This window comes from Capra hircus, chromosome 11 (genome assembly GCF_001704415.2).
Source record: "Capra hircus breed San Clemente chromosome 11, ASM170441v1, whole genome shotgun sequence".
NCBI lineage: Eukaryota > Metazoa > Chordata > Mammalia > Artiodactyla > Bovidae > Capra > Capra hircus.
This window is the reverse complement of record NC_030818.1, coordinates 21148475-21161859: the sequence shown is the minus strand read 5'-3', so window position 1 is coordinate 21161859 and position 13385 is coordinate 21148475. Positions and strand designations below refer to the sequence as shown.

Here is a 13385-nt window from a genome sequence, read left to right as displayed (position 1 = left end):
AATTATATTTGAAACTGCTCACTACTTGATTTCTTTCTCACCAAATCCTGTAGTTTCTAATTTTATAATGTATCTAATTCACACTTCTACTTAACCCTTGTTCAGTCAACAGCATCCTAATAAACTCCTGTTGTTTTAAGCCCAGCCATACAACTCACAGATTGCACACTGTCGCTCATCCTTTCCTATTTATAAATCAGTGCTGTCCAATAGAAATATTTATAATATGAGCCCCATATGTGACTTTTAAATGTTCTTTCTACATTTTTAAAATGCAAAAATTAAGTGAAATTAATTTCAATAATATGTTTTATTTAACCCAGTATATACAAAATGTTGTCATTTAAACATGAAATCAGTATAAAAATTTACTGAGATATTTTACAATCTCAGTTTTTGTCCTAAATCTTCAAAATGCAATATGTATTTTATACTTACCACAGATCTCAATTTGAACTAGCCACATTCAAGCACTTAATAACCACATGTGGCTAATGGGTACCAAACTGTACAGCCCAGCCTAGCCCTTTGAGAGGCTACCTTCACTGTTGCCATTAATTTTTAAAATCAATTTCATATTGAGCTTTAAAGCTCTACTAAGATCTCAGAACGTCTTTTCATTTATTCATTTTTAAATTAGAATTTGAATGCAGTTGCTTTTAACCCTTTCACAACCACTTCCACATGCTCTTTCCACTGGCTGTCTTAGCTTATTGTATAGTTCAAGTTCTCCCCTAATATTAGATGTAATAAAATCCGATATTGAGAGGCATCCTGACATTGTTGGGGAGGTAGTTAAGCACTGACATAGGATTCCTAACTCCTAGTTTGTCATCTCAGTCTGCTAGTAAGCCTTCTGATTTTAGATAAAACAATTTTTTGGTGCCTTCTGTGGATTAAACTAGATTTTTAAGATTTTTTCCAACTCAGAAAATCTGTTTAAAAAAAAAATTATGGAGTTCTATTATTTTGAGATTTGGTCCAGAATACTACTTATTTATTCCTGTATTGACTATATATTTATAGTTATCCATCAGTTTGTCTTATCTTTTCTACCACATAAACTGTGTTTGTTTTAAGAATTACTACATCTTGGCTTTATTTGGCTACTGAAGATTACGAAGTCATGTTATGTTACTAGTAGGCTGTCAGATATTTTTTATAAGTTCAAGTAAAACCAGGTAAAATATTACTGTTTCCCCAACTTGCCAACCTCCTAAATTAAGTAATAAAATAAAACCGGCACTTTTTACAGTATACCTGACTTAAAATTATTATTTATTATGACCCATTTAACTGTTTGAAGAGGTTTTTTCCTCGAGCAGATGGCTGTGATATGTGTTATAAAGATTCCCACGAGTGAATTATTGAAATCACCTGAAAGCCACTGACTGCAAATTCTGCTTTTCTTATTTAAGTAGCTAAAAATGAAAGATGTGGAGAAACAGGAGATACATATTACATTCCCTACTAGTGCTGAATCTTTAAATGATTAGTCAAACCGGGGAAAAGAGTCATTTTGGAATGCAATGCTCTGGATCATTGTTTTCTCATATGTGGCAGTGGAATAATATTAACTTAAAATATCTGGACAAGCAAAGAAACCACTGTAGCAGGAATTAGGCTTTGTAATCTTATCCCTGAGGATTTTTTCAGTTTCTCTTTCTTTGTGATAAAAGGAAACACCTGTTAAAAATTGAAAATAACAGATTTTGAAATTAAGAAAGACAGTATAATATAAAACCATCTGTAGGCCCAGTTAATACCCTCCTTAAAGCTCACCTAAGGATATTAAAGGTCCTTATCTGCTTTTGACCCCACTCTGCTTAACAGATCTGCTAGTGTTAATGGGGGGAGGGCCCAGTGGTCACCAGCGCATCCAACTTGGTACTCATTGTGTTGCCACTACACCAAATACCTACTTCCTTGCTGTCCTCAGGGCCTGGCAGGAAAGAGCTGCTGTACCTACATTTTTAAGTCATCTGGACATATTCCACTCAGTACGAAGAGGCAGAAAGGCACTGCAAAGCAAAGACATTGCTTAAGGTTTTCAAAAGGCAAAATTTGACTAGAATTTTTTGATCAGTTATACTAGTTGTTTTGCTTTTTTTTAGTTTTTTTTTTTTCCCCAAAATAATTTACTTTAAAAACAAAGATTAATTTCTTCAGCCAATATCTGTCAATATCTCATTTCTTGCTAAATAAGCTGGGACACATCTTCTCTGGTAAGGCTTGAAATCTTACTGGGAGATTAAAAAAAATAATCATAATAAAAGAAACTCATAGTTAAATGCTTAGCCAGGGTTAAATGCTTTGATTCTGTTTGTACTATGATTTTTTTTCATCTCTCAGTAAGATTGCAGAGACGATGAATAAGTTTTAGTTTACTGACAAAATGCTAAATGAGTGACGATATAAGTGCAATAGAAGTTCACAGGAAGATGACCACAGAATGGGCAGGAATGGTCACAGAAAACTTTGTGGTGAAGACAGAGAGGGAAGGAAACTGGCCTCCTACCTAGTGCTGCTATACATATCCTCCCATTCAGAGCCCTGCTCCACACCTTGCCCTTACCAGGTCCATCTCTCAGGTGATGATGACAGTGGCCGGGAAAAGGGAAAGACCACCAGCTTTGTATCTGTGGCTCTAGCATGGAGAGAGGAGGAGGAAGTGCTCTTGATACACTGCTGTTGAAGGTTGCCTGATGATAAAAGGGAGCCATGGGTCTGGCCTGGTCTGTGTGCTAGAGATGAGCTTTACCCCATCCCTTAGCAGGGAAAGCTTTAACAAGAAACGATACATTTTAAGCTGGAATGCAAAGCTTTTCTTTGTAGCAGATTGTTGTAGGTGACTAGTTTCTGATCTCATACATTTGCATTTAACAGGCTTTTGTGAATTTAAGAAATTATCCATGATTTATATAATCTTTTTCTATAGGAAAATGCTTATTTTTATTCTCAGAATGACTCAAATATAAACTGAAGGTTATCGTCCAACAGTGGTTTCAACCCTGACTGAAAGTTATAATCCCCTGGAGAGCTTTAAAAAAATACCTATATGCTCAGTCCATGCTTGTATTAGACCAGCACTGGCATGTGGGCATCAGTATTTTTAAAAACCTTCCAGCAGGGCCTAACGTGCAGCCACAATGGAGAAACCACAGATCTGTTATCTGGGATTTGTACTTAACCAGCTGATGCTACTTTTTGATTAACTGGATTTCAGCCCTAAGTCACTGTCAGTAAATTTGTTCAGTACCCAGCTGACAAGAATTCCTAGTATATATTTCTTGAGATATATAATGTATAATTCTCAAAGAATTTTTTATAGCATTTTCCAGGCAGTAAGACTAAGCAATTAGTTTGAAGTGACAAATCAGAAAAGTGTCCCAAGTTTACACATAAATCTAAGCCTTTGCTGTATATACATTAGACCAAAGCCCAGCCTACAACTGTGTGCACAAGTATATATGTGGAGGTATAGTCATTCTTTCTAAAAGCCTGCAGTTGGCAGCTACCAACTTAGCTTATGTTTTGATTTTACTCCTATATTGTACTAAGTATACAACCATGTTCTTGACACTTATCTCCAAAAAGCATACTTATTTCCTTTCCAAAAAAGTGGAAAATACATAAGTAGTAAGCACTGGAGCAGATACTCCCTGTAAACCCCTGTTATGTTAGTGAAGAGAATCTCATTTGTAGTGAAGAGAATCTTTGACACAGCAGCAGCATTATTTAACGTCAAAAGTATAAAAGTGAATTTTAATCTTTTGAGAGCTAACTTAAAAGGATTCGCTGGATTGCTACCCTCAGTAACGTAGCCTCCAAATAAATATCAGTACATATGGAAAGGAGGTAGTAGGCTGTGTTATTTAGAATCAGGGCTGTCTGGGAAACAAAAACACTGTATCTGTATAAGCAGTCAAATTAATGGTTCTGCCAGCTAAACCTAGGACCTAAAATTATACTTGTTCTGACCAAAGAAGCTAGAAAAAGCAACAGCCCTAATTGTTTGAGTGATTGTTGTGCAAAAATGAGAGAGAGAAACCTGAATTAATCAGCTCAGCCTCATGCTAGAGTTATGGGTTTAGCCTCTTAGATATGATCTGTTCAGTATGTTGGTGATATGAGGCAGTGTAACCTAAACGACTGTATTGATTTAGAACCAGTATAGATCCTCTAGCTTTTGTCTCAGTTTTTCTACTTTAATGCTCTCAGGGCTTTGCATTTTATAATTTTCAATTTTTTTCTTAAAAGAATTAGTACTGTTGAAATTAGATATTCAAAAATTATCAGTTTCCTGTATAAATAATGTGTCTAAGCACCAAAAATGTTTAATGATATTTTAAGTGTTTAAAAATATAGGAGAAAAGCTATATCACTTTCAGCTTGTTGTAATTTCCAAAGCTATAGTTATTTTGTGATGAACACATGCCCTAAGAACATTTTCTAAGGTATATATATATACTACTAATAATAATAATGGTATTTTTATAACATAAATTCATTATTTACTACTTATTTTCACAAGTTTGGGTTTTAAAAATAATCCTTAGTGAATGACATATTTCTGTATGTCCAACTGAATTCTTTGCTCAAATTGGGTTTATACAGTTTTTGGAAGTCTTCCATTAAAATAGAAGGATATTATAGTTTTCTCATGAATGCTTTTTCATTTAATTATTATGATATCAAATAGTGAATCTAAAATGAATCTTCAAAATTCCCAATGATATTAATGCAATTTAATTCTTTTTCTCAAAAGTAAGTAGTAATGAGCTTTTGCTAAACTGTTCTATCATTCTTTAAAACTAGAATGACAGAAATAACACTTCTATTATAAATAAATTTTTATAGATGAGTTAAATATATTTCTGAAAGAAAAAAATCTACTTTTTCTTGTTTCCTTTCACAGGCAGCGATACCGTCTTTATCCAAGTTACACTGCCCCATGGCCCAAGTTAGTATATTTGGTTTAAGACTCATAATTTTTGCTTTGGCTTTAAAAATTAAACCAAATGTAACCTTTCCTGCTAAAACTCGTCTTGGGTCTGGCAGCATTGGTGCCTTGCTTTGCAGCATCTTAGAAGTGAGGCCTTCACTTGTACTATCTTTTGATCATAAATGATTTGCTTAAACTTAAATAATTCTCATGCTTTTTGTAAAACCTTTCTTCTCTTTTGAAACAACATTATTATATGGGTGGCTTCCACATTTAACCATTTCTCATTTCCAACTCTGGAGTTCTAATGCCCAACTTAAAAAAAAAAAGGCAAGAGCATGCATGCGCATATGAGAATGTTGGCAGCTACATGCAGTGTCTTAAGTCACACAATACACTTAGGCTGGGGACAGCACAGGCTGTAGGCAGATGACTTATTTGACTTTAGAACAGCTGACTTATCACTGTGACTATCTGTATTATACAACCTAAATATTCATCACTGACAAGCAAAATAAAGTTCCAGTGTAGGTATTTGTTTTTAAAGTACTAACAACTCACCAACTATCCCATAAATTTTAAGCCAATAGGTTGTTTTTTGCTGTCCTTCATACAAATGATTTCAGAATGTATGCAATGGAAAATAGTGTTATAAGCTAACTTACAAAGTTTCATAAGAAGAAAGGTAGGTGATCAGAATGTTGCTCATTTAAATAATATCAATACACAAAGTACTCTAAGTTTATCTTGTTATAACATTTAATTGACAAAATTTAAACTGTCAGTGTTTAAAGGAAAGAAAACCTGCCAAATACAATTTTGAATGATCATTTAAGTGTTTTTTCACATCTTTTTCATTGTGCTGATGTACAGGTTAACTTACATTAATGTTTTTCAAAGTGTAGTTATTTATATGCCTATATTAAGCCCTTATCATAAATGTTTGTAAGATAGGTTACAATTAGAGGCTTTTACTTACCTTTTTAGTGCCAGTTCATCAGTTTACTCCTAAATCAGGTTCACTAGATTCTAGTGTAATTTCTGTTTTTATTATCAGTATAGCCTCAGTCATTTTAAATGTGTTCATCACAATGAAAAATTTTGGATTAGAATGTGATGAACCTGACTTTGCTTCCCCACCAAGGAGAGCTGATACCTAAGCAAACTGAAGAGATCCCTCCCCAGGACAGGATGGCAGGGAGAGACATTGGAGAGAGTGGTTAAGAACAGAAAGTATTCCCAAAGACTATCCAGTGAAGGCAAGGAAATTCCATACTACTGCAGTCGGGGTGGGGGCGGGGTGGGAAATGAGCCCATCATAAAAGGTTAACAAAAATTACCATTCCAAAAGTTTTTAATAGTTTGCTCTCTCCCAGAAAATTCCAGTAATAGATTAACAATGGAAATGTTACTTTCTTCAAGAAGTGTAACAACAGAATAACTTAGACAGCTTTTTCTCTGAAAACTCTGCTGAGAAATTTCTGCATGCTTTTATAGCAGTTTGCTTTAATAAAGGAAGTACTGTTGGGTGTTGCTTTATTGTACTGCTTTTGATACTTCTGTACATTTCTTTTAATAAATATAAGCAGGATTGATGATATAAAATTCCTGTGAACTTTTCAAAATTGTACCATCCTACAGGATCTGCTTCAGTATCATCTATAAGTTTAACCAAGAGCACTGATGAAGTGCCTGTCCCCCCTCCTGTTCCTCCACGAAGACGGCCAGAGTCTGCCCCAGCAGAATCTTCGCCATCTAAGGTAAAGTAGAACATCTGGTTATCTGGAGACTGGAATCATTGCAGTTCCATTATAATCAAGTGCTCATCTCTCATTGAGTTCCAGTGGAATGAGGTTAATACTCAGGGTACTGGGGCTTAATAGAGTTTAAACCAGAATTAAGTATGGGTTTACCATTCAGTAATGTTTATTTCCTTTCTTCTGAAAGCAGTTTTCTGGTAGGTTTTCAAAATACTTATGAATCTAAATATGGGTACTGTCAAAAAAAAAAACCACAAGTTTAACCTATAATTTAAGAGTAATGTAGTCTCAAGCAGTTCTTTAAAAAGATAGAAAGAGATCTGAAGCTGTATATGAAGGCACGTTTTAAATGAAACTTTATCTCAGTGTAACTTTTAAGTTACATATCTAAGCCTGTAACAGGTGAATTTGACAGGCTTTTAAGTGGGATTTTCATGAAAATTCCAGGTCAGAAGAGACCTTAACAGCTCATAATAGCTATTTTTTTCCTACCTGTTTAAATTTCTTTCTTTGCCAACTGTTAACATGATTCGGTGGTATCAAAGTGTCCAGAGAGCAGAGCACCTAGGCAGGGGAAAACTCTTTGCAGAATACCATGAAATGCTACTATAGTAAATTTAACATTATAAAATTGATAGGTAACATGCTAAATTGAAATGATTTTATATTAGATTGAGTGATAGGTAAGCAGCAGCAAACAAAATTTTGAGAAGAATAAAAACAACATTGAAGGAAAAATACTTTTTTTAATGGATGAACTGCCATAACCTCCAATTTAAAGCATATGGCACTCCCTGATCCACACCTAGAGTTCTTCCAATAACGTATTTGAAAACCTAGCTTAATTCTTAGTATATTCATGGTGCTACATATGTTGTTAATAAATGTCTTTTTTTCCCCATTTATGTTAGATGATGTCTAAGCATTTGGACAGCCCCCCAGCAATTCCTCCTAGGCAACCCACATCAAAAGCCTATTCACCACGGTATTCAATATCAGACCGGACCTCTATATCAGACCCTCCTGAGAGCCCTCCCTTATTACCTCCACGAGAACCCGTGAGGACACCTGATGTTTTCTCAAGTTCACCACTACATCTCCAACCTCCCCCTTTGGGCAAAAAAAGTGACCATAGTAATGCCTTCTTCCCAAACAGCCCCTCCCCCTTTACACCACCTCCTCCTCAAACACCTTCTCCTCATGGAACAAGAAGGCATCTGCCGTCACCACCATTGACACAAGAAGTGGACCTCCATTCCATTGCTGGGCCGCCTGTTCCTCCACGACAAAGCACTTCTCAGCATATCCCTAAACTCCCTCCAAAAACTTACAAAAGGGAGCACACCCACCCGTCCATGCACAGAGATGGACCACCACTGTTGGAGAATGCCCATTCTTCCTGAGTTCCTCTGGATCAGGATGTACGTTTTCCTAGCCCCAGATCCATTGCTGGCGATGGATGCACTGAACGTGCCAGCACTGAGGAGTTAAAATGAAAACTCCAAACACTAACGACTGTACTTCAAGATGCAGTCATAAGACAATGAATTTTAACATGGACATAATTATAAAGTGAGTATGGAAAAGTTGATCTAGAGGAAGTGGACAACTGATTTCACCGGAAAATCAAGTAAAGGAACCTTTTGCCAGCCAGTAAGCAGGAGTCCTCTTTTTGTGAAGTGATCTTTATCATTAAAGGGATGGAAAACAGTCTAGTATCCAGCAGGCCCACATGATGACAGTTTTTGTAATTCAAAATATTATGCACTTTTTAAAAAGAAATCTTAAACAGGGATCTTCAAATCCTCCTTTGTTTTCCTTTGCTTTTACTCGTCCTACTTTAGAATATTTTCTTAAAAATCATTCAGAGGACTGTGAGGAAAGGCTGTGGTACCTGCCCTTGTTGGAATCAAGGCCCAGCACCATACTGCAGTCCTGTTTACAGATTATTACAGTGAATTGAATGGGTACCGAGGCTTCACCAAAGAGGTACTTTTTTTTTTTTTTTAAGAATAATTATGCCAATTTTAAGAGCATCGCCCTACCCACCCTCCCTACACAAACAGAATGTGGTGGTGTTGCCTTCAAACGAAGTTTTGTGTCATTAACAATGACAGAAGAACTCTTCTAAAAATGTAACTGTCAAGCATATGATTTACATTTAGGAGACTGTTAATCTTTATGCTAGATTGTCATTTCCCCCCTTTTCCCACAGAAGTTTACTGGTAATCCATGTCATGGCTTGTAGCTGTCCCTCTAACCATACTGTGGAAGTGCAGTCACCCGGTGGGAAAGGAGCACTTGCTGGGTGTCGCTGACACCGGTCATGTTTGACTAATAGTTGAGTGATCAGCATATCTAGAATTACCTTGCATTGCCTAAATCATGTGTATATAGTGAATGTTATATAATATACCTGGCAGGTCTGTTTTAATTTAATTGAATAAAGATACAAATACTTTGTTTGGCTGGCATATATTAAATTATTATATGGAGAAAATGGTTGATTCTTATTTCTTTCAGTTGAAACACACACACACACAACACTAAGCATAAAAGCACGTATTGTGGTACGCCTTGGTTTCTAGTTCTGGATGTGTGTATTCCTCTTAAAAGAATGGTCTAAAGTTGCAGTTCAGCATATAGGAAAATATTTGGTTAGAATAGGATGGGTATCTTTTAAGCAGAGCTTTGTAAGGTTTTTAATTTCCTAGGTAACATGTATTACAGTTTGTTAAAGTTTATATTAAACATTCTACCTTGCCTGAGGTCTTTGCTCTATCAGAACTATTCGTAATAGAACATCTACCTACATCATTAATAGCATAATATGGATTATTCATTAAACCTATGTACTGACCTTCTGAGTCTAACAATACTGTGACTGAAATGCATGCAACTTGTTGAAGAGAAAAAATGTTATTAATCTCCACTATAATATCTGTGAAGTTTGCAGTATTCCATCCTTAGAGAGTCATCAGTTCATCTGTATCTGCATGTGTCCTCTGAATAATGAAGTAACATTTCAGCAGTTCTGTTAACCATGCCATTAGAGGCATTTTTAGAAGTGCTGCATCATGGTGGAAACCTAGTACTTTAATAATTTTCTGTGATATTTATTACAGCATTAAATGTACATCACAATAGTACAATATATAGTCCTTTAAGACCAGAATGTTGGTTGCATCATCATTAAGCAATCCATCCTGTCATATTCTTTCTTATTTATTTATTAGAGTTGAATCTTTTGTTTTTAATATTTGTACCATTCCTATTAGGGTAGCCACTTTTATGAAATGTCTCCTTTCAAAAGTCTCCCCCAAAATTTATTTCAAATCCACTCTTGTTTGCAAAGCATCCATAAGACCATTCATTCAACAAGTATTTATCTATGCCTACTTACTAGTGCTGCTACAATTAATCATAATACACATTCCAGAATTTCCATGACTTTTTATTAGTCCAGCTTCATCATCCCTAGGATTTCCCTTTATGTGTCTTATGCACACTTCTCTTTAATTACCCCAACCCTAACTCCAAATGAGAACCTGAGAAAAGTCACATTGGAGCCCATTCAGTATCCCTCTGGCCAGTGTGTTAGCCTTCTAATAAGGTAATGACCTCTTTTCAACCTTCCTGATTGCATAAAGAAGAAAAACTCAGATTTGAAGTTCTAATCTTCCAAAGGGAAGTATTCTTTTACCCTGGTGGTTCTAGGCGACCGCTTCACTGTGCATCAGCTGTATATGCATTGTGGATAGAGGATATTTGTACTCTGAAGTATAAAAGTGGGGTCAAAATATTTTCTGCAGTGGTAACTGGTTAGAAAAATTTCCATTGGATGCCCTTAAACAGTAGTGAGAAAACTGTATCCTTGCTTTCTTCACATGTGAAGCATTAACTCACTGGCAGATTTACTCTTTGTAGTAACTGAAATCTACTTAATCCAGGGACAAGAAGTGGCTGAGAAGATAAATGCATCACCACAAAATTCTGCTTTTGAATTCAGGACATTACAAGACAGTCAGTGCAGCATGACTTTCCTAAATCACATTCCAAAACATGGAACATTTCTTTTGGAAATGGAAATGCTCTTAGTTGTTTCATCTTTGGATCAACAAAATGAAAATATTTCAAGGCTGAATTTACCTACATGGGCCAATAACCAATATAATAGAAAGGGAGGCTTTTCACATCTAAGTAGTTTTAAAAACAGGAACAAATAAAGTATATGTTTCTAGATTTATTGAAAGACAGGTTATTTACTCTTTCCACATCTCCAAATGTATTTTAAGACTACGAATGATCAGGAAATGTATAAACATCAAAAGTTTGCTTAATTAAAGGTTGTTGGATATCAGATTATGTGTTCAGTAGGTTACTACGCTCTAACAACTCAAGAATGTTTTAATGATTCTAAATTTAGCGAAGAGCATGCCACCCTAATTATACTACAGTTAACAGAACAGTGTAGTGAACTGTACTTTTTCAGTTGGAGGCTACACTGTGGTTCCAAATTCCTTAATGTGTTTTTCCCTACATTAAAAATTAAACCAAAAATTAGTTGGTATCTATGATCACTATCTTGTCTTAATTCTCAAATTTAGCTCTCTTTAATCATGTACCTCATCATTTGTCTTTTAATGACAGCTTAAATTGAGATTTTTAAGTGGCTCAGCAAAACATAATGCAAATGGAGGGGGGGAGAATTCCAATATACATATTGAGGAAAACCTATTTTTTTTCCCCTCCAGATTCAGAAAGAAAAACCATTTATTTCTTGGTATTCTGCTGCTATAGGTAGGTTCACTTATCTTTTAACCTATATTGTATGACTGTTGTACAAGTGTAGGTCCTTGGAGTTGCACATTAATCTTTACCAGTAAAATAAGCATCACAGGGTTAAAACCAGTTTGGCTGAAAGAATTATGCAGTAAAATTATTTATAAGGGAAAGTGGTGACTTAGTTTATTTATTCAGTATTTTTCTTTTGAAGCATCTCATTACTTTTAAAATCATTTCATAATCCTTTATACATGAGCCAATGAAATATTTTGAGCTCTAGTTAAAGAAAAGCATGAAGTCTATATGATAAATCTGAACAAAAGCACTTGTAACTTGTTTTGTAAATTTCATGCCTTATTTTCCATTTTTGACACCGTAAAGTGCATTTTCTGTCAACTGTGAGCAAATTTCCCTTTTGCCTTTAATGAAAATAGTGCATTAAGTAGCCAATTGCTGCAGAATTACAGAGCAAGTTAGCTAAAGGTGGATCACATTGGACTACCACTCAAAGAAACAAGATGCATAGCAGATGGAAGTCACACGTGTGGCTTTAGGGAGAGCGCACCTGTGCCAGATGCATGCCACTTTTCAGTAGCTGCCAAATGTGCCTTTAATTAAGAACATCTCTAATTTTTTTCTTCAGATCAAGTCAGCATTTGGGGGCGGGATCAGGGCAGGGGACTCTGGGGTGCAAACATCTGGTGAAACCCACCAGAGAAGAAGCCTTTGTTTGTCAAAGTGACACGAATAACTTTAGTTGAAACATGTTTGTGTATATATGTGTGTATTTGCCTTTGTTTAGTAGCACGGTTATTCGCTAAAATAATTGTCAAAAAAAATTGCTCTGTCAGTCTTACTTTGATGTAAAAACAAAGTGCAGTCTACACATCTAATACGGCCTTTGTACCTAACCATGTTCGTAGGTAATCTTTGTACTCTGTGTGCAGCAGTATTTGGTTTGCATTTAAAGTGAAAATAATGGCTGTTATTTTTCTGGCATTACTAAGATAAACCGAAAAATAATAAAGAAAAATGCCTTACATAGCCCACACGTGTATTATTTTTGCATGTGTTTATTTTAGAGAGCAACATTTTACTGTCATCAGTGACTCTCATTTTAGCTCATACTCTGTGGAAATAGTTTGCTCTTAATCATGCTTTTGCTTTGAGGTGCTTTTTTCTGTATCACAGTATTATAAAAGCAGTTGAATACTTCCTCCTGTTGCACACTCTATGAATAGAGTGAGTGGGAGGACATTGGGATGAAAATTAGTGCTTTAGTGACCTTGGGTGTTACTTGGATAAGTTGCAGAGGGAGGGCTGAGGCATTTGTATTCCCTAAAAGAAGTTTTAAGATAGCACAGTTCCTCGAAAGGCAGGTTTTGCTGAGACCTGCTGGAACATAGCAGACTGACATTCAGCAATTCTTTGTAGGCGTGGCAGGAAAAGATACAGCTTACAGCTGCACCCTGCAAAGAATTATGCAAATATGAGGTCATTCACGGTGAACTACAGAATGTGAAAACTCGTGATCCTGAGAGATGTAATGCCCTTATTTAAAAATTAAAGCAACTGATTCCTGGTATTTGGAGGACTGCTTTCCGAAACAGTTAAAATTCACTGGGGTTTTTTTTTGTTTGCTTTTAACCCCTGGTTTAAAGACCCAAAATCATTAGTTTGTACAAATTCCATTTGTAGTCCACTGTGAAATCCAAATATGTATTATTGGGTATATTCTAGGTAATCAATTTAATAGCTATAGGAAGATAACATTAATATTGATTAGTCAGACCTGATTTCAAATTTGCTTTTGAAACACCACTTTTGAATTTTAACCAGGTGGTTTGCCTTTTTACTTAGTCACTAGCTCATCACAGATTCAGGGCACTTGAGCC

The 13385-nt window shown here is 35.6% G+C and overlaps 1 protein-coding gene across 2 annotated transcripts in view; it reads left to right on the top strand.

Moving 5' to 3' along the window:
* SOS1 (SOS Ras/Rac guanine nucleotide exchange factor 1) overlaps nucleotides 1–12532 on the top strand; it is a 130804-nt gene extending 118272 nt beyond the window's left edge. Inside the window, exons 21-23 of one of the 2 annotated variants that reach the window (XM_018055148.1) lie at nucleotides 4919–4963; nucleotides 6587–6705; nucleotides 7617–12532. In XM_018055148.1, the coding sequence (XP_017910637.1) occupies nucleotides 4919–4963; nucleotides 6587–6705; nucleotides 7617–8108 (656 nt within the window). In that variant the 3' untranslated portion in view covers nucleotides 8109–12532. The remainder of the gene's footprint in view (nucleotides 1–4918; nucleotides 4964–6586; nucleotides 6706–7616) is intronic. The other variant, XM_018055149.1, reaches the window with a different exon arrangement.